Source organism: Myotis myotis, unplaced genomic scaffold (assembly GCF_014108235.1).
Source record: "Myotis myotis isolate mMyoMyo1 unplaced genomic scaffold, mMyoMyo1.p scaffold_m19_p_17, whole genome shotgun sequence".
Lineage (NCBI taxonomy): Eukaryota > Metazoa > Chordata > Mammalia > Chiroptera > Vespertilionidae > Myotis > Myotis myotis.
Window position 1 is genome coordinate 14381353 of NW_023416321.1, and position 19030 is coordinate 14400382.

At 51.6% G+C, this 19030-nt stretch overlaps 2 protein-coding genes across 4 annotated transcripts in view; one reads left to right on the forward strand and one right to left on the reverse strand.

The window, feature by feature from the left end:
• Window positions 1-12439, reverse strand: part of HROB (homologous recombination factor with OB-fold) — a 28995-nt gene extending 16556 nt beyond the window's left edge. Inside the window, exons 1-3 of the mRNA XM_036339595.1 lie at window positions 12428-12439; window positions 11940-12083; window positions 11738-11854 (exon numbers count right to left, since the gene is read on the reverse strand). Coding sequence (XP_036195488.1) covers window positions 11738-11854; window positions 11940-12083; window positions 12428-12439 — 273 coding nt within the window. The remainder of the gene's footprint in view (window positions 1-11737; window positions 11855-11939; window positions 12084-12427) is intronic.
• Window positions 11948-19030, forward strand: part of HDAC5 (histone deacetylase 5) — a 34267-nt gene continuing 27184 nt past the window's right edge. For all 3 annotated transcript variants that reach the window (XM_036339602.1, XM_036339603.1, XM_036339605.1), the window contains exons 1-2: window positions 11948-12104; window positions 17533-17746. In XM_036339602.1, the coding sequence (XP_036195495.1) occupies window positions 17725-17746 (22 nt within the window). In that variant the 5' untranslated portion in view covers window positions 11948-12104; window positions 17533-17724. The remainder of the gene's footprint in view (window positions 12105-17532; window positions 17747-19030) is intronic.

Sequence of the window (19030 nt, forward strand, 5' to 3'; positions counted from 1 at the left end):
ACCTTAGTTGTCTCATCTATGAAAATGGAATAACACCTCTTCCTCACAGGATTGCTATGCGATTAAATAAATTAAGGCACTGAAATGGCCAACTCCATGGCACGTTGGCAAGGGCTCAACCATGTGGGTTCCTTCCCCCTACTTGAGTTTGCAAACATGTGCTGAGGTTTGTTATGGGAACCTCTTGCCTTGCGTTTGTATCTATTGCAGCATACTTGCCAATGCATTTTGTCCTAATTTGTATTTTTATCATATGTACAGTGGTATGCCGGTCAGTGTGCTGATGGATGTCTTTATGTGTTTCTGTTGACATTCACCTTGGTATGGGAAGTGGCATACACTGGCATGAGTCTAAGAGTCTTGCATGGTTGTGTTGGTGGGTGACGCATGTTGAGCGAGTGTGTAAAATGTGTGTGCAATAAAATGTGTGTGGTGTGCTGCCTACGAGGGTGGGGATCTGAGTGTATGGAGGTGGGGAAGGGCTGGTGGCTTTGTGTGTATTAAAGGCTGGGTAGACCAGTGGGGTGGGGTACAATTCTCTGTGTTTATGGAAATATTTTCTGTTTGCACGGTTCGAGCAGCCACGAGCCACATGCAACTATTGATCACTGGAAACGTGGCTAGAGCAACTGAAGAACAAAGTTTTAATTGTGTTTAATTTTAATTAATTTGAATGGAAATCGTCACAGGTAGACAGAAACCTCAAACTTGTTCTCCACAGGCCAGTGGTGTGCATTCTCGTTCCTCTTAACAGGGAAACCCACCTGACGTGTCCTGACCCCAGCAGGTCAATGGACCCGCTGGAGCCCCGCCCGCGAACGCACGTGTGCGCGCGTGAGATGTACGGAGGGGGCCATCCGCCTCCCTCCTTCCCCAGTCCCCAGGCGAGCAGTGAATCAGCCTGACAATGAAGTGAGTCATTCATGAACTGCCCCGGCGAACCGGCAGGCGGGAAGCAAACGTCAGCGAGCCGCCCAGCCCTCCCCTCCAACCCCCCAGCGGGATCGCTCAACCCCACGCACTGCAGATGTTGAAGAAAATGACGCGAGCGAATCAAGGCACCAAAGCTCATCCCCTCGACCCCTCCCTCTGGTTTGCAATCCATTCACCGCCCAGCCCCTTTCCCCCCTCCGGTGGCATGTGAGTCATCTCAAGATCTACACCCCCAATCCAACCCCCACCGCCCTAAGCATCCCTGAGCTGGTCTTCCTCCAGAGCTGGGGGGAGGCTGGAGGGGTGTGGGGCGGGGAGCTGAGCCCCTGGTGGGGTACCATGCTCTGCCTTTGGAAGCCAGGCTGACCTACTCAGGGCTGTGGTGTGGGCGGGGCTCAGGGCTGGGTGCAGGCTGCTGGCTGGATCCGGAGCTGGCGTCCAGCTTGCTTGGAGGAGCATCAAGACAAACATGAGGGCAGCGGGGAAGGAGCTGCTGAAGCTGCTGCCTGGAGCACCTGTGGCTGGTGGAGAGGAGGGGGTTTGGAGAGGGCAAGAATAATCCTATGTGTTTTCAGGGAAGGCCCACACAGGGTCTCCCCAGGACCTGATGATCTTCAGAACCTGGTAGCTTCTCTCCTCTGCACTCCTTCACCTGCTCCCCACAACCTGTACCTCACTACTCCCCATCAATCAGCCTTCTTCTCTTGGACTGAACCTTAGTTGAGGATTCTGACTTGGACATTTGGGTCCCTTACTAGGTCAGAAAAATATCACAAGCCCTGGCTGGGTAGCTCAGTTGTCGGGGTGTCCTCTCCATGGTCCAGGATTTCAGGTTTGATCCCTGGTCAGGGCGCATACAAGAATCAACCAATGAATGCATACATAAGTGGAACAACAAATTGATGTTTCTCTCTCTCAAATCAATAAAAATAGCCCTGGTGGGTGTGGCTAAGTTGGTTGGGCATAGTCCTGTGCGTCAAAAAGTGCTAGTTCAGCCAATTGATTCTTCGCTCTCACATTGATTTCTCTCTCTCTCTCTCTCTCCCTCTCCTCCCTTCCTCTCTTTAAAAATCAATAAAAAATCTTTTTAAAAAAACTAATGAAAAAAATAATAAAATCAAGTACAAATATCTTCAAAAGCCTTAAAAAATGTGTGAACTCTTAGATAAAACAGCTCCACTTCTAAGGATTTGTCCTAAGAAAATAATAATTGATATATGCAGCAATTTAGCTACTAGAACGTGCACCACAGCATTATTTAAAATGGTATAAAATTGGAAACAATCCAAATGTCCACCAAAAGGGACTGAATAGAGAAACTGTAGGAGAACAGCACAATGGGAGACAAGGCAACCAAAGAAATTAATGTGGAACAAGATTCAATACCCTGGGAATATTTTCATGAAAAATTAGATTGTAAGATGTTTTGTCCAGTATGATACAGTTTTTCTTGAAAAAATATGAGCATGGAAAAAAGGTTGGAAAAGTATTCACCCAATTATTAATAATTGTTCTCATTGGATTATGGATTTAGAAGTAATTTTATTCTCTTCTTTGTACTTCTCAGATTCCCCCCAGAATTTCTACATTAAAAGTTTGTAATTTTTTTCTAATATATATTTTATTGATTTTTTACAGAGAGGAAGGGAGAGGGATAGAGAGTTAGAAACACCGATGAGAGAGGAACATCGATCAGCTGCCTCCTGCACACTCCCCACTGGGAATGTGCCCGCAACTAAGGTACATGCCCTTGACCGGAATCGAACCCAGGACCCTTGAGTCCACAGGCCGACGCTCTATCCAGTGAGCCAAACCGGTCAGGGCAAAAGTTTGTAATTTTTGATAGCAGAAAAAGTAATTAATTTATTAAATGTTTTAAAAAGCCATTTGTGGAGGTGGTAATGAGAATTAACTGTAAATGGGTATTATACACCGGGGTGATGAAATGTTTTAAAACTGGATTATGTGATGGTTGTACAACTTGGTAAATTTAATAAAAAATGTTGACTTGTTCATTCAAAATTGGTAAATTTTATGTTATCTAAATTATATCCAAAATTATCTAAAAACTCTTAACAAAAGTCATTTGCTTGCCGAAACTGGTTTGGCTCAGTGGATAGAGCGTCGGCCTGCGGACTGAGGGGTCCCGGGTTCGATTCTGGTCAAGGGCATGTGCCTGGGTTGCGGGCACATCCCCAGTGGGAGATGTGCAGGAGGCGGCTGATCGATGTTTCTCTCCCATCGATGTTTCTAACTCTCTATCCCTCTTCCTTCCTCTCTGTAAAAAATCAATAAAATATATTAAAAAAAAAAAAAAGTCATTTGCTGGGCTGCCTACCATTAAGGTCAGTCTCCCAGCCTAATCTCAAAGTTTGGGAGTAGTCGGGATAGCAGGCACCCACTTAAATTTGAAATTCAGATAAGGAATAATTTTTTTCTTTTAAATATATTTTTATTGATTTCAGAGAGGAAGAGGGAGGGAGGGAGAGAGAGAGAAACTTTATTGATGAGAGAGAATCATGGATCGTCCGCCTCCTGCACGCCTCCTAGTGGGGATCGAGCCCGAGATCCAGGCACAATTGAACATGGGACCGGAATCGAACCTGGGACCTTTCAGTCCGCAGGCCGACGCTCTATCCACTGAGCCAAACCGGTTTCGGCAGGAATAACTTTTTTTTAAAATATACTTTATTGATTTTCTACAGAGAGGAAGGGAGAGGGACAGAGAGTCAGAAACACCGATGAGAGAGAAACATCGATCGTCCGCCTCCCGCACACTCCCTACTTGGGATGTGCCCGCAACCAAGGCACATGCCCTTGACCGGAATCGAACCTGGGACCCCTAAGTCCGCAGGCCGACGCTCTATCCACTGAGCCAAACCGGCTAGGGCTCGGCAGGAATAACTTTTAATATAAGTATAAAATAAGTAATAAAGTTTAAAAAGTCATGAATTCTTGCTTTCCCTGCCGATAGTGCTCTCAAACATGGTGAACGTTCCTAAAACCCGCCGAACTTTCTGTAAGAAGTGTGGCAAGCATCAACCCCACAAAGCAACACAGTACAAGAAGGGCAAGGCTTCCCTGGGTGCGCAGGGAAAGTGGCGTTGTGACAGGAGGCAGAGTGGCTATGGTGCGCAGACAAAGCCGATTTTCTGATAAAAGGCTAAAACTACAAAGGAGATTGTGCCGAGCTTGAATGCGTGGAGCCTGACTGCAGGCTAAGAGAACGCTGGCTATTAGGGGATGCAAGCATTGTGAACTGGGAGGAGATACGAAGAGAAAGGGTCAAGTGATCAGTTCTCAGCTTCATATTTTGTTTTATTATATGACAATAAAATCTAGATATGTTCACTTCAAAAAAAAGTCATGAATTCTTTTTTTTTTTTAATTATATTTTATTGATTTTTTACAGCGAGGAAGGGAGAGGGAGAGAGAGCTAGAAACACCGATGAGAGAGAAACATTGATCAGCTGCCTCCTGCACACTTCCTACTGGGGATGTGCCCACAACCAAGGTACATGCCCTTTTTTTTTTTTTTTTTTTTTTTAATATATTTTATTGATTTTCCACAGAGAGGAAGGGAGAGGGATAGAGAGTTAGAAACATCGATGAGAGAGAAACATCGACCAGCTGCCTCCTGCACACCCCCTACTGGGGACGTGCCCGCAACCCAGGTACATGCCCCTGACCGGAATCGAACCTGGGACCCTTCAGTCCGCAGGCCGACGCTCTATCCACTGAGCCAAACCAGTTAGGGCAAGTCATGAATTCTTAATATGAGAACTCTACACAATTAGTATTTATCTGAAACTCAAATTTAACTGGGCATCCTGTGTTTTTATTTGCTAATTCTGGCAACCCCAACCTGGAGTCCTTGCTCTTGCTGCATCCCTGGGGCAGGGAAACAGACTTGGGGATGGCCATCTGGGCTTACCTACTCCCAGAGCCTGGGAGAAGGAGCTGGGGAGCTCAGGAGCTGGAAACTGCCAAGTGAGAGGGGGTGGGGGTTGCGACCATTTCTAGCGTGGACATTGAGTATCTTGCTTGGAATGAAGTGGTCAATACCGTTTCAGCTGGTTCAGAACCAAGGAGTGGTAAAACCAAGGCTGGGGTGAGGGTGGGGCTTACCCTTTGCTGTGCTGTGCTAGCCCTTCACGCAGGTACTCCATGTCATGTCCCAGCAGCCCACCGAGGAGGATGTCATTGTCCATTTTTATAGATGAGGAAGTAGATCAGTGGTTCTCAGCCTTCCTAATGCCGTGACCCTTTAATACAGCTCCTCATGTTGTGGTGACCCCCAATTCCATTGTTACAAATTGAACATAATCAAAGCGTAGCGATTAATCACAAAAACAATATGTAATTATGTATGTGTTTTCCAGTGGTCTTAGGCGACCCCCTGTGAAAGGGTCGTTCGACCCCCAAAGGGGTCTCGACCCACAGGTTGAGAACCGCTGAAATAGATTCTAAGAGATTAAGTACATTTCCAAGTTCACAGCTAAGTATCTGAGTGTCAATCCAGGTCAAGGTCTTCACTCTTTTATTGGGTTGAAATCCAGTGGTTAAACTAAACAGGCTCTGGGCTCCCATAACCTGGGTCAGATCTCTGCTTCTTCACTTACTGGATTTGTGGCTTTTGGCCAGTTCCTTATTTCTCCTGCGCCTCAGGTCCTTCATCTTACAAATGGGGATAAGAATAAGAATAAGAATGCTTACCTGTGGGGTTGGGAGGATGAAATGAAAGTCTGTTGTCTGCTGCTCTGTCTGATCACTGGGCAGGACGTGTCCTCGTGGATGTGCCAGAGACCTTACTGCTTGAGGATGATGGAATGTGCCTTCTAGACATGTGGATCAAGGACTTCCTGTCGGGATGTCCTGGGTCCTCAAAGAGATCCCAGGAGAAAAAGGACATGACTCTCTCTGTCTATTTGGGGAGACCTCTCAAACCTACAGAGACCTCATCTGGGTGCTGCTCCCAGGGAAGAAAGGCAATTGGGCCAGTTTTCTGTGGCTGTAGTCCACGCCCCTCCATATGTCATGTCAGTACACTGCGTCTTGACCTCTATTATCTCATGGCCTTAGGGGCAAGAGGACCTTCCAGAATCACACAGTCCAACCCTCTGATCACAGAGGGAACACTGAGTCTCAGAGAAGGCAACGATTTTTCTGAGCTTCTATAGGCAGAGCTGGCCTATGTCTCCCAGGCTCCTTCCTTCCCCACTGCTCAACCCTACTTCTTGGGAGGCTGTTGTTTCCAAAGGATCATAAGCTCCCGGGGGGCAGGCACATTTATACCCTCTGTCCCCTCCCTGACATGCATGTCCTGCTCAGAGGCGACACCCTGGAGGAGCCTGTAGACATGTGGGATGTGACTGGCCATAGCTGTCCTTGCACTGTTGTGTTCATGTGGCCTTGGCTTCTCAGCAGGCAGCCAGGAGCCACATCCAGTCCAGGGAATCCTGGGCCTTGGCTCCAGGTCCCAGGAGGAAGGTGGGGAAGAGAACAGGTTCCCTCTTCAGTCATCCCCCTGGACCTCCTGCTCTTTTTGCTGTTAGAGGGCTAAGAAGGCTCCATGTGGGCCACTCCAAGGATGAGAAGCCTTGTCCTAGGGTCCCACCTCTGTCCCAGGCCTCTGGTCACCTGCTGTCCTTTAGCAGGTAGCTGTGGCTGCTGTGAGAGCTCATGGCTGTGGACTATAGACCAGGGGACTGTAGCTCTTCTCTGCTCTCCGCTGCTCTCTGCTGCTCTCGCTCTCCGTTTTTGTTTTTTTTTTTAAGGCACCATGAAAAATTATGGTAGCTGCATCCAGAATAGTCTTCTTTCACAGCTTGTTCTAGAAGCTGGTTTCCCCAGGCTTGGTCATTGCTGAGTGTAGAGACAGTGGCCTCCTCCCAACCTCCCCCAGGAAGGCGGGAGCTACGAGGCCTGGGAAGGGACAGAGAGTGTCAACGGACAAGTGAGGCTCTCAAGTGAGGAATGACTGAGGCTCTGTCTCCAAACAGGGCCTCCTTTTTTCTTTCTTTTTCTTTTTAGCCACAACTCTAGAACTGTTAGCTATCTGAGCTAGAAAAATCCTCAGAAGACATCCATCCAATCATACCATTTTACAGATGAGGAAAATGAAGCCCAGAGGGGTGAAGGCTTGCCTAGGAACCTGTTAGTTGCTCTTCCTCCAAAATCTCAGTCACGTGTGATTCGATGCTGGATGTTGGCTTGGAACCAGCTTCCTTTTGCCCTACGCCCAGAGGGGAAGGGGGGAGTGAAGGAGGGGAGGAGGGACAGTTCTCCCATCCTTCCTTTTCAACGTCACCCATGGTCCCATCAGAACTGCCTCTAGCTGGAAGGAAGGAAATCTAGTCCGCCCTCCTCTTGCTACAGGTAACGAAACAAAAGGTCCAGAGAGAGGAAGGGACTTGTACAACATCACACAGGGAGACCTGGGCCAAACTCAGGCATCCTGAGTTCAACTCGCACAACTCAGTCCTGAAAGACACGCCTTTGCTTTGTGCCTGGGGCACATGAATTGTTTTTCCCTGAAATAAATTCTCTTCTGGATCTTGAGCCTATTGTAAAAAGCCTCTGGGCGTTTCTCTGGGCCAGGATCCCAGACCTTAACGCCTCTGGGACTGGACCTTAACGCATCCAGAAAGAATGAAGGCCCAGCTTAAACATGGGAGCCTAGTGCCATGCTGGATGTGGTCACATCTGCCATCACATCCAATTGGGAATTCGCGAGTGTCCGCACTGAAAGGGACCTTAGAGAGTAGAAGTCCGAGTTCTGTTCCCAGATAAGGACACTAAGGTCCCAAGGGGAAACGACTTATCCAACAGCACACAGGGATGGAGCTGATCCTAGGACCCAGGCTTTCTCATCTCTTGTCCTGTTTGTTTGTTTATGTGTCGTCCCCACAGTCCCTAGCGTTGTGCTGGCCTCATAAATTTTCTTTCATTTTTCCCCCTGTAGCAATCCTAATGACCATTTGTCACTATGCCTGGTTTTGTGCTAAGCTTTTTTGTGTGTGTACTTTGTCACCACGGACTTATAAGGGAGGTGCACAAACTGAGGCGCCTGAGATAACATCATTTAACAAAAACACACAGATAAGAAGTGGCACAATCAGGCTCCCACTTACAGAACTGCGCTTTACCCAAACTAAAAATGACCTGGAACCCAGAGCCTCCCCCTCCCCCCAAAGCGCCACAGTCCCCACCACCCACCAACCCTGCCCCTGAGTCAATGCAGATGTCAGACACCTGCAGACCCAGACCAGTGACCTGTCTTTAGAGGTCAGAGATCGTGGAGATGTCCTCAATAGAGGCGTCCCTGACATGAAGCCCAACCCCCAGCTGATGCCATAATGTCAGTGTGCTCAATACGTTCTTGCTGAATGGAATAGGAACAAGGTGCCTTAGGTACAAGCTGCCCTCGGTAAATGCAAAAGCTTAAAGAATGCACATTTCCTTTCACAGAGACCTAGTGAATTGCTTGGGTTTATCAGCTCAGTTCTTTCTTGCTCTGTATGATTTCCTGCCAGAGGCTGTATTGAGGCAGAAGTAGACTGTTTCCACCCCAGACACTCATTGGAGGCCATCAGGACCCCTTAAGTATTATCCCACCAGAGAAGGGAAATGTGAGCTAGACCACGCTGGCCAGAGGATCCCAGAGCCTCTGGAATCCTGCCCACGGATCTGAGGATTTCCACCGCAGGAGAAATTCTGGGTGAAAGTTTGAAGGTGAGGGAGGGCACATTGGAACTGGGTATCCTGCCTGTTCCCCAAGCAATGCTAACTTCAGAGGGCATAGACCCTGGGTGAGTGAGAGGGGGTGTGGAGGAGATGGGTTAGCGGTCAGTACAGCAGTGTCCACCAAGCAGGGAGGAACACTGCTCTCTCTCCTGCTCCAAGTACTGGCCAGGACTCTTCTCGTGATTCCAGGCAGGAGTAGCAACTCCCGAGCCCCTAATGGTGTTGCTTAACACTCCTCATTCCCCTCCCCAGCCCTGATGCCTTCTTCTCAAAGTCCAATAGTGCTTCCAACCTGCCAGGTTAAATACCTGGCTCTCCGCCAAGACTGATTTTCTTCTACTAAGAAGCCAAATTCACCACCGGGTCCCAGGGTCAGAAGGTCTACATCGGGACACTGAGGGAGTGGTTAACAGGACAGCCCCAGGACACCTGTTTCCATGGTAAATGGTCCTAGCAAGGGCCTGCCCTAGGGACTCATAACAAAAGACATTTTATTCTCTGTGAGGAACTCTAAGTTCCTTAAAGACAGATTCATTTCTATATTCCTAGCACCCAGGTACTCAAGAAACATGTAGAATGAATGCGGAATTATTTAACCCACACTTAGCTGAAAAGGGGAAACCTGAGGGCTAGTCAGGGCCCCATATGGTGAGTTATATTAACTTCTAGGACATTTGACCACTGGGGACCAAGGCGATAGTCGCAGGGACCTCCAGAAAAGGGGGCAAGACTGCTGGAATTGGGAGCCCAGCTGCCCCAGGCCCTGTTCCTTGTGTTTAGGGGACAGAGAGACTAGATTTGAATCCCTGTTCTTGCTTGCATGAACTCCGTGATTTGGGGCAAGTTATTTATTTCTGTCATCTATGGAATCAGAAGTGCCTAGCAGGTGTTCCGCAAGATAGTCATTGACATATGTCATACCAGATGGAGGATTCTGTCCTCATGTTCTGAGATCGCAAGAGAAGAAATTCCAGTCTTCAGTATCCCAGAGTCTTTACGGAGTACCTGCTATGATGTAATAGGTGCTGGAAAGGCAACAGGAAATATGATCTTACCTCTTTTCTCAAGTGGCTCACACTCTGTTTGGGAAGGCAAAACATAAGGACCGAGAAAGCAAAATGCCAACCCAACCCAACCCAACAAGAGACAACATAGGTTGAATAAAAGTAACAGCAAATGGGTGGCACCATCAATACAGAACTGTCAGGAGGATCCCTGTCTTGGAGTGACATGGGATAACTTGGTGGGGGCAGGCTTTCTGCTCAGAGTCCCTTGTCCAGTCAAAAAATGCTCACCTTGGCTTAACCTTTTTTTTTTTTTTAATATACTTTATTGATTTTTTACAGAGAGGAAGGGACAAGGAGAAGGATAGAGAGTTAGAAACATCAATGAGAGAGAAACATGGATTCAGCTGCCTCCTGCACACCCCCTACTTGGGATGTGCCCACAACCAAGGTACATGCCCTTGACCGGAATCCAACCTGGGACCCTTCAGTCCATAGGCCGACGCTCTATCCACTGAGCCAAACCAGTCAGGGCGGCTTAACCTTTTAATACTCATTCATTCCATTTTAATAAATATTCATTAAATCTTGTTTTGTTCCAGGCACTGCTGGGTGGAAATGTGTGGGTTCTGCACTCAAGAAGCGTACAGAGGTGGACACTGAACCAATAATGCCATAAATAGATGTATATTTACAAATTGTTATCAGAATCAATAAAAGCATATATGAAGTTAGTTCTGGAGATGGGGTTCAGGAATTAGCATTTTGAACAAACTCCTCAGTTAATTTGTAAGAATCCTAAAGTTTAAAATCCACTTTTCTGGGCCAGATATAGATTTCAGTGAGAAAATCGGAACGGTTTTAAACCCTCTCTTTGATTAGATTTGTGTTCTAAAAAGTCACGCTGGTTTTGGGAGAAGGCTAGGATGGGTGCAGGGAGTGGACTAATTGGGGAGGCAGACGTAGTATCTGAGCTGAGGAGTGATTTGGCTTAGTACAAGGGGTGGGGCTGTAGATGTGTCTGGGGCTGGAGAGGGAACTGATTTATGAGATACCTTGTAGAAACAATCTTCGTCATTTGCTCCAGAAATATTTATGTATGTCACTTACTTTTTCTGATTAGATGATACATGATAGTTGCAAAACTTCAGGCATACAGGAAAAGATAAATGAGAAAACAAAGGTAAATATTTTGGTATTTATTCTCCTGGCTTCTTCCTATACACACATACTCAGACATATGGACCTTTTTTGTTGTTTACAATAACGGAGCAATTCTATAGTTCCTAGTTTGAATCCTGATTTTCAAGAAAACAATATAGCATAAGCATCTTTTCAGGTCATTATAGACATATCATTTTTAATGTCTGGAGAGCATTCCACTGAATGAACGTGCCCTAGTTTACTTGCCAGTCCCTTACTACTGATGGATATTTAGGTTGTTTCCAACTTTTCATGTCATTGTAAACAATCTCTTTCCTTCCATATTCATTTTTGGAGACATATTTATTTCCTTAGAATAAAATTTGCTAGTGGAATTACTGGACTATTGACAAACTGTCTAGGTTTAACCACACATACTCATATGGTGTCCTAAGGAGAGCTGTAGATGAGAACGGCACCAAAGTCAGGTTGTAGATAAGCATGGCAGCAGAGACCGGAAGTCTCCCTTTGGAAGGCCTTGGACTGTTACAACCATACCCCCCCCCCCCCCCCCCCCCCCCCCCCCCCCAATCTTTTTTTTTTTTTTTTTTCCCCACCCCCCCGACACGGATGTAGTGTGTGAGGTCAGAGCTCAAGATCCGTCCCAACCACCCACCCCGAGCCTGGCACCTTGGCTGGGGCCTCCGAGGACCCTCCTAGCCCCTAGTAATCCGCCCCCAGTTCCCCTCCCCCACCGCAGTAGGGCGTGTTAGGAAGAAGCTAAGCAGGCGACGATTGCACCATCCACGGTTCGAAAAGGAAGTCGAGGAAGCGCGGGGAGGAAAATCAGGCGTCCCCAAGGCTGAGCCCCAGCAGCCAGACCCGGCCGCCCGCAGCGCCCCTCCCAGCACCATTCGCGGGGCTCGATCCCTGGCCTTCACCCCCTTCCCAGCCCCGCTCTGCGCCGGGTACCAGCCCTTTAAGGAGCTGTTCCAGTGGCGCCGCTGGCCCCGCCCTGCAGGGAGGGCCTAGAGGGAGGGGAGGGGTTGGAGGTGGATGAAGCGGCGGGAGGGGGGGGGGGCGATGCCTATTTTTAGCTCTGGGTCGGGTCACGTGACGGGAGTGACGTCTCCGAATGTTGTTGTTGGTGGCGGCGGCGATCGGAGCCGGAGGAGCCGCCGCAAAGATGGAGGAGCCGTCGGGGAGGCGCTGCCGCCGCTGCCGCCGCCACTGCTGCTGTCGCCGCCGTCCGCGAAGCTGGAGCTCGATCCACAGGGGGTGAGCGCACCGCACCACCCGGGTCCCACCTCCCCCGGGCCCCCGGGACGCGAGGCGGCGCACCTCCTCCTGCCGTCGCTGTCCGCGGGCGCCCCCCGCGCGCGCGCCCCGCGCTCCGCGCCCCGCGCCCCCTTCCTTCCTCCCGGCTCCTGGCGCTGGCCGGCGTCCCCCGGGAGCATCGCCAGCCCGGGAGCTGGGCCTCGGGGTTGCAGCGCGCGCCCCTCCCCGCCCCTCCCATGCAGGTAAGGGAAGGGCCCACCTTCCCGCGACCCGCAGTCCCAAACGGCCTGAACACGGCCGGATCGGTCTGATTTGCCCCCTACCGAGTGGCGCATGTTGGGTTGCAGAGCGATTTTGAGTGCTGCACCCAGATTCTATGCAGACCCCTCTTCGCTGGACACCCCTTTCTGGGTACTCTGAGGAGCGCTGCCCACCTCACAGCGCTTCTCCCCAGACCTAAGAACGCAGTCTTCATTTTGTGTCCTTGAGTTCGTGCAAGAGGAGGGGGCTGACGGGCCCACCTTAGTTCTCCTCTCTCCCATTATTCTCATCCACTCCCCCGTGAGGCCTTACTGCGTTTGTTCCCACCCTCTTCTCCCGTCTGACACCCTGAAGCCAGAGAGAGAGAGAGAGAGAGAGAGAGAGAGAGAGAGAGAGAGAGAGAGAGAGAGAGAGAGAGAGCTAGGAGATGCGAGCTCCCCGCTTCTGGCCTGGGGTGGATGCCCCTCATTTTTCATCCTGGGCCTGTATCTCATGGAGGCGGTGATGTTGCCTGTGTCTTTTAACTTGGGGGAGGCTGCTTCCCTACCTCACCCTTCTCTGGGTCCCTGGGGAAGATGAGACTGGTTGGGTGATAAGTAATTCATCTGGGAGTCTGGTTGGTGGGGGAGAAGAAGGGAAGATGGGGGTGCCCCACTTGGGGGAGGAGGTGACCACCTGATACCCCCACTGTTGGCCGCCTGAGATGAGGTGATGAGTAGCAGCTGCAGTTGCTTTTGGGGGATGCTCAAGAGACTGTGGCAGTGACCACTGTTCTTCTGGAGCTTGGAATTAGCTTTGGCTATTGGGGGTGGTGATTGGGTTCAGGGTCCAACTGGGAGGGGAGAAGGGAGCCAGATCATAGGAACAAAAGGAGGCAGGGGATGGGAGATCCAGGAGTCTTGGCCAGCGAGACCTCTCCTGACCAGACTGACTTGCAGGACTTGAGCTCAGGTCTGGGTCTTGCCCTGGGCCTTTTCAGGTTCACAGGATATAGCCCGAGAGGGTCCTCAATCTGTGTTCCAGGTACCGGGACCTTTGAGTCTACTAGCTTTGAGATGCTGGGCTAGGGATGGTGGGTGAGCCATGTTGGGGGCTGCCTCCTTCGTCATTCCAGTCTTCCCTCCCACCTCTCCAGACACAGAGCTTGGGGAGATCTTGGTTTGCCTCCTGCCCCTTCTCTGGAATCCTCTCTTTGCTCTGTCGTCCCTTGGACTTGGATCTGGGCCATGTCTTGGCAAGGCCGACAGGGGTCTCTCTGAGTTAGAGGAATGGGCCCCCAGTCTCTCCACTCCGTATGCTCACCAGGAGCCAGAGACAGATACCAGGTGCAAGTGACTTGGGGGCAAGGATGGAGGACGTCAGCTCTGTGCCAGCCTTTCCTTCCTCCCCAGCATTTCCTCCTCTGTGGCTGGCTCCCGTAATTTGGAGGGAGTGGGGGGGGGGGGCAGCAGTATCACATGCCCCACCCCCTCCAAGTAGCTGCGGAGACAAAGGTTTGCTTTCCCTTCCCTAGGGGTGGCATCTTAGCTGTGTGTTTATAAATGGGGCCCAGGATTGGGGGGAGGGGGTATAGTTTATGTTTCTGCTTAAGGGGGGAGGGGGGCCAGCTATAGGAGCTTGGGGGGGGGGAGTACAGTCGGTGCCGAAGTACCAGCTGCTCTTTAATAATTAATTCTTCCTACTCACATCCCTTTGAGGAGGGATGTCTGGAACACGGCATCAGGCTCAGCCTGCCTGCTAGAGGACGCACTCCTGTTGGTGGGGGGGTGGGGGAGAGACTGCAAGGGGGGGCGGTTCTTGGCATTTTTGGAGCACTGTCGCTTGCTCATGAATGAAAACCTGATGCAGCCTGTGAGGGGGCCTATTGTAGCCTATAGCCGACTTGGGCTAATTAAACTTTCTCTGCCTTTCTTCTCCCCTACCCCACCTCACCCCAGCCCTGGCCTCAGCCCTATCTTGAATGGGGACCCTGTCTGGTAGTGCTGGGAGGGGGTATCATTCTGCCTGAGGTTTTAGGGCAAACAGACCAGGTCTTCTGCCCTCTGCCTCTGCCTCCTCCCTCCCTCCCTCCCTCCCTCCCATCTCAACCCCCACCCCCCCTTTTTTTTTCTAGAAATAGCAGCCTCCTCCATCTGGTTTGTGCAGATGCCTGGAGCTGCGTCTGAGCAGACAAACAGAAATGGGCTGATTGCAAAAATGAATTTGTCAGCCTGGTGCCTTTTTTCCTCCCCTGTTGTTCCTCCCCCTCCCCCCACCTCTTAGTTTGGGGCCTGGACATCCAAGTCAGCTACCCCTCATGGCTCGGAGAATCCCAGGCTTCTGGTGGCCCAGTTTGGGGAAGGTACAAGGCTGTGGAAGCTCTGGGAGGCTGGGAGAAATGGTCTCCCATGTCCAAGTCAGGAGAGGTCCTTTGCACCTTCGGACGGGATGTCTGGGCGTGTAGCTTTCTGATGAAGTCTTTGGAGGCAGGTATCAGGTTGTGGGCAATTTCAGGTTCACAGGATTTGGTTCAGACAGCTCACCTGGCCGCCTGTGACCTGGGGAGGGACCCTGGCCACAGTGCTCAGAGCTTGGGCCTGCCTGTAGCAGGGCCAGAGCTGGTGTGTTTGAAGGCTGCCAGGTGGTGCTGGTTCCAGAGAGGCCCTCAAGTGGACACCTGACTCCCCAGGAATTCTGAGGGAGTTGTTTGAGGGACGAGATCCCTGCAGGGCAGCACTATAAACTTGTGGCCTTTGGGGCATTACATGACTCGGTGTCTCCCTCACTTGTCTGGCCCTCTCTCCCCACCCTCTGCCAGAGTTTTTATTGCTCATGAGTGGGGTAGGGGGGAGTTTTGCCTTAACTGCCCTGGCTTAGCCATGAGCTTGACAGGTGAGCGGTTTCCTCATTCCTTGCCCTGCCATTCTGGCTGGACGTTGGAGGTGGGTTTGGATCCTGGGGAGGGACAGGGGTCTGACTGAGAGAGTGGATGGGGCGGGGACAGGGCCCTGGGGTCTGCTTACTTGTGTCAAGGAAGCTGGGCTGCTCACTGATTTGCCATTCGGGAGCCACACAGCTCTTGGTCCCCAACTGCCCACGGAGACCCTCATATAACAATACTTAGCCCTGATTTTTCTCTGGCCGAGGAGGGACCAAATAGCTCAGGTTTTAACCATCACGCTGCCCTTTTTCCACTTCATGCCCCACCCCAGACAAGAATCTGCACTTGTCCTGATTAGGCAGTGAATGCGGCTTTGTTTCCCGTGGAAGGAGGCCTCCTGGGCTGGTGGGAAGGCTTCATGGGGGTATTGGCAGCCACTCTGCAGGTGGACAGGGTCCAGGGGTCTGCTGCATCCTGCAGGGTGGGGAGGAATCCTGAGCTCTTGGGTGTTCTAGGAACCCCTCATTTTCTCCCCAGGGGGTGAGGATGATGGGGGCTCAGGACTGATACTGACTTAGTTTTTGTACCTTTGAGGCTGTGCCCCTTCTGAGCGTCCCGCTGTGGAGGTGTCTTTTATTAGGCAGATGGGCTGGGCCACTTGGGCTGCTGGGAATCGTGGGAATTTCTGAAGCTGTGTACCGCAGCCCACGGGAAAGGGTGTGAGCAGGACTGGGCGCCAGCCCGGGTGGGCACAGGCTGGGCACGGGCTGAGCTGCCTGCCCACGCTGGCCCTGCCACAGCACCAGCAGCTCCACCTGCTGCATTCCTGAGGTTGGCCCCAGCCCTGCACAGCCTCGTTTGTCCTTGCCCCACACCTGTGCCTGTTGAGAGCCATTCAGCCCCTTCACTCTGCCTCCTCCCACCTCCCCAATCTGCGTGCACCTTTCTCCAGCTACAGAGTCCAAACCCTGTGGGTAAGAGCAAGCAGCAAGTAGGCCTATGAAGACTTGGAGTCTTCCTAGTGTGTGTGCATGCGTGCATGGGCATGTGTGCATGTGCGTGTGTGTGTTCTGTGTCCCCGCCATGGCTGACTGCAAGGCTATTCTGCTCCATATGGACCCTACTCCTGGGAATCCTTGATGAGAATTCAAGGCTTACTGAGAATTCTTCTTGCCAGGAGGAGGGGCTATCCAGAGGCAGGGCTGATTGCCTGTTCCTGGCTGGGAGCATTGTTAGAGCTTAAACACCCAGCACCTCTCAGCCTCCTCTGATCGCTTCCTGCTACCTCAACTTCACTGGGTTTTAGAGGGCTTACCTTCATTTGGAAGAAAATGAATGAGATCATGTCTGGGGTGGAACATGGCCCGTTTAGGGATGGGCTCAGGGGTGGGTGAGTGTGTAGTATCGGAGGCTTGAGGACTGGCTCTGGGAGGAGTGGGAACAGGTTGTCAAACTCATGGTCTTTTAATACTGGGACATCCTCTATTACTATATTACCCTACAGCTGGGCCTTTTGGTGCCTTTGTACAAACTGGAAAAATGTGTCTCTTATTCTGATTGGACTCAGCCTGGGTGACCCATCGCCTGGCAGGGAGACTACAGGCTGGATTTCAGACCCTGCACAGGGCACAGCCTGCACAACACACACAGAGCCCTGGGCTTCGGCCCTGGACCCAAGTCTGGGGGGCGCTGGATGTGGGGTGAACACCTCTGCCTTTCCGAATTCCGGGAAACAGCGTGGGCTATGTGTAGAAGAGGGTTTCCCTCTTTCCCTGACCAGTCGTTAAGTGGGGGAGACCGAGATAGAAGCACCTCACATTTCGAGAGTTGGCACAGGGATTAGAGAGTCGGAGGAGATGACACTCACCCGAGAGTCCCAACTCAGGCTGCCGGGGCTGGGATGCCAGTTTCTCCCGTAACCAGGGACTCCGGGTCAGCCCTGCGTCTCCCCACGGCTGTGGACAGAGTTCAAAGCCTCCCTGCACTGTCTCCTTTGTGCACATCCAGTCCCATTTGGGGGCCCTTGGGAGTCTATAAGGTCTCTCCACCTGGCAGTGGGCGCTGCCATTTGAAAAGGCGTTTATTTGGGAGGGACGACTGTAGCCATTTCCCCTCCCTTGAGTGCTGGCAGCCTCACCAGTTAGAAAGAGAAGAAACCAAGCTTGGGTCCAGTTCTGCCGATTTCCTCTGTGCCCCTGGGCAGTTGTCCCTCCTTCTCTTCCCCAGGTGTAAACTGACAAGCTCTGAGGTCTTCAACTCCCAGATTCCTGAGTTGGGGACCTCTAACCCTGCTCCCTCTCTCCCCAGGGATGCCGTTTTGAGTGCCTGACTGCCTCCTCGCCCCGAAGGATGGCCTCGGATGGGCATTAGAGGCACAGCGGCCCCGGGCTCCTGTCCCGTCCGTCTGTCTGTTATCGTCTGTCTTTCTTGACATCACCGCAGCTCCATTCCCTCCCGTCCCAGCCCCCAGCGCCAGCTTCCTGCAGGCCCAGAGCCGGCATGAACTCTCCCACCGAGTCGGGTAAGAGCTGGGAGGCTGGAGAAGGGCACCCCGGGTGGCTTTGGCTGCAATGGGCTGTGCATGTTGAGAGTCTAGGCCAGTTTGAGCTGTAAGGGAACAAGGAGGTCAGGAGTGGAGAAGCATTGCAAGAAAAGGACAGAGGTGAACCTGAAGTTATTGATCATGGTTACACCTGAGAATCGATGGGTCAACAGTCTGGACTGGCCCTTGGAGGGCATGGGTCCAGCTCTGTCCCCATGCCTACCCTCTCAACAAGGGGGTCTTTAGTTTTAGCTCCTGTTCACCAAGGCCTGAGAGGGGGTGTGGAGCCCTGAGCCTCTCTGGGCGGCCTGGAGATGCTGTTGGAAGAAGATCCTACAATAGCTGAATGCCAGGCTTCCTTTTTGTGGTGGTGGCTCTCTTCCTGGTGGCATGGTTCTCTGTGACCCATACTTTCTTCTTAGGGGAGGTTTGCGGGGTCTTTGGCCTTGGTCTGTGTTGGGGTGTGTGGTATTGGGGTGGGTTAGAAGACTCTTGGCTCTCTCCTTTGAGTCAGGTCCACCACCCCTTTTCCTCTTGGGCCCTAGACGTGGTAGATTCCTAATGTGGGGTCTTTGACTCTGAGATTTCCTATTCCTCTCCGCTCCTAGGAGCCTGCCTCATGCTGCCAGAAATAGTCTCTGGGTGGGACCCAGGCAGCTTTCTGTGTGGGTGGGTCTGGGTGTATGCCCATGCGGATGTGTCCAAGTGGCCTGAGCTGGACCCTCAGGAGTTTCACAGGAGGGTCATGGGTCAGTGTGGTCAAAGTAATGACTGCCTTCTCTCCGTGGCCGTCTTCTGTGCAGTCTTAAAGGCTCAGAGCCCTTCTTGCTCAACAAGCCTATCCTGTGCCCCACATCTTGGTCTATAGAGGTGGAGGGGTGTTTTTTCTTCTTTAGGGAAACTAGAGATGAAACCCATTTACAGGAGACACAGAAGCAGCACCAAGGAGGAGCCCAGGCCCCTCTCCTCTCCTTCTTCTTCGTCACTTTGCTGGACTAGTGCTTTCTGTTGTGGGGCCCCGGTGCTGACGATATGTGGGAGATGCCCTGAGCAGGGTCTTGGGGGCCCAGCAGACTCAGGGAAACTGGAGGCTGGTGGGGATGTTTGGCTTTGTGCCATTTGTTTTGGTCAAGGCTGCGCCCCCTTTCCTTCCTTTCCCTTCCCAGCACGTGCCCAGGGCATAGGCTGCAGGCAGAGGGGAGTGCCAGCTGGAGGAGGCTGCACTCTTGAGACCCACCCAGGCAGCTCTGCCTGATGACCCCC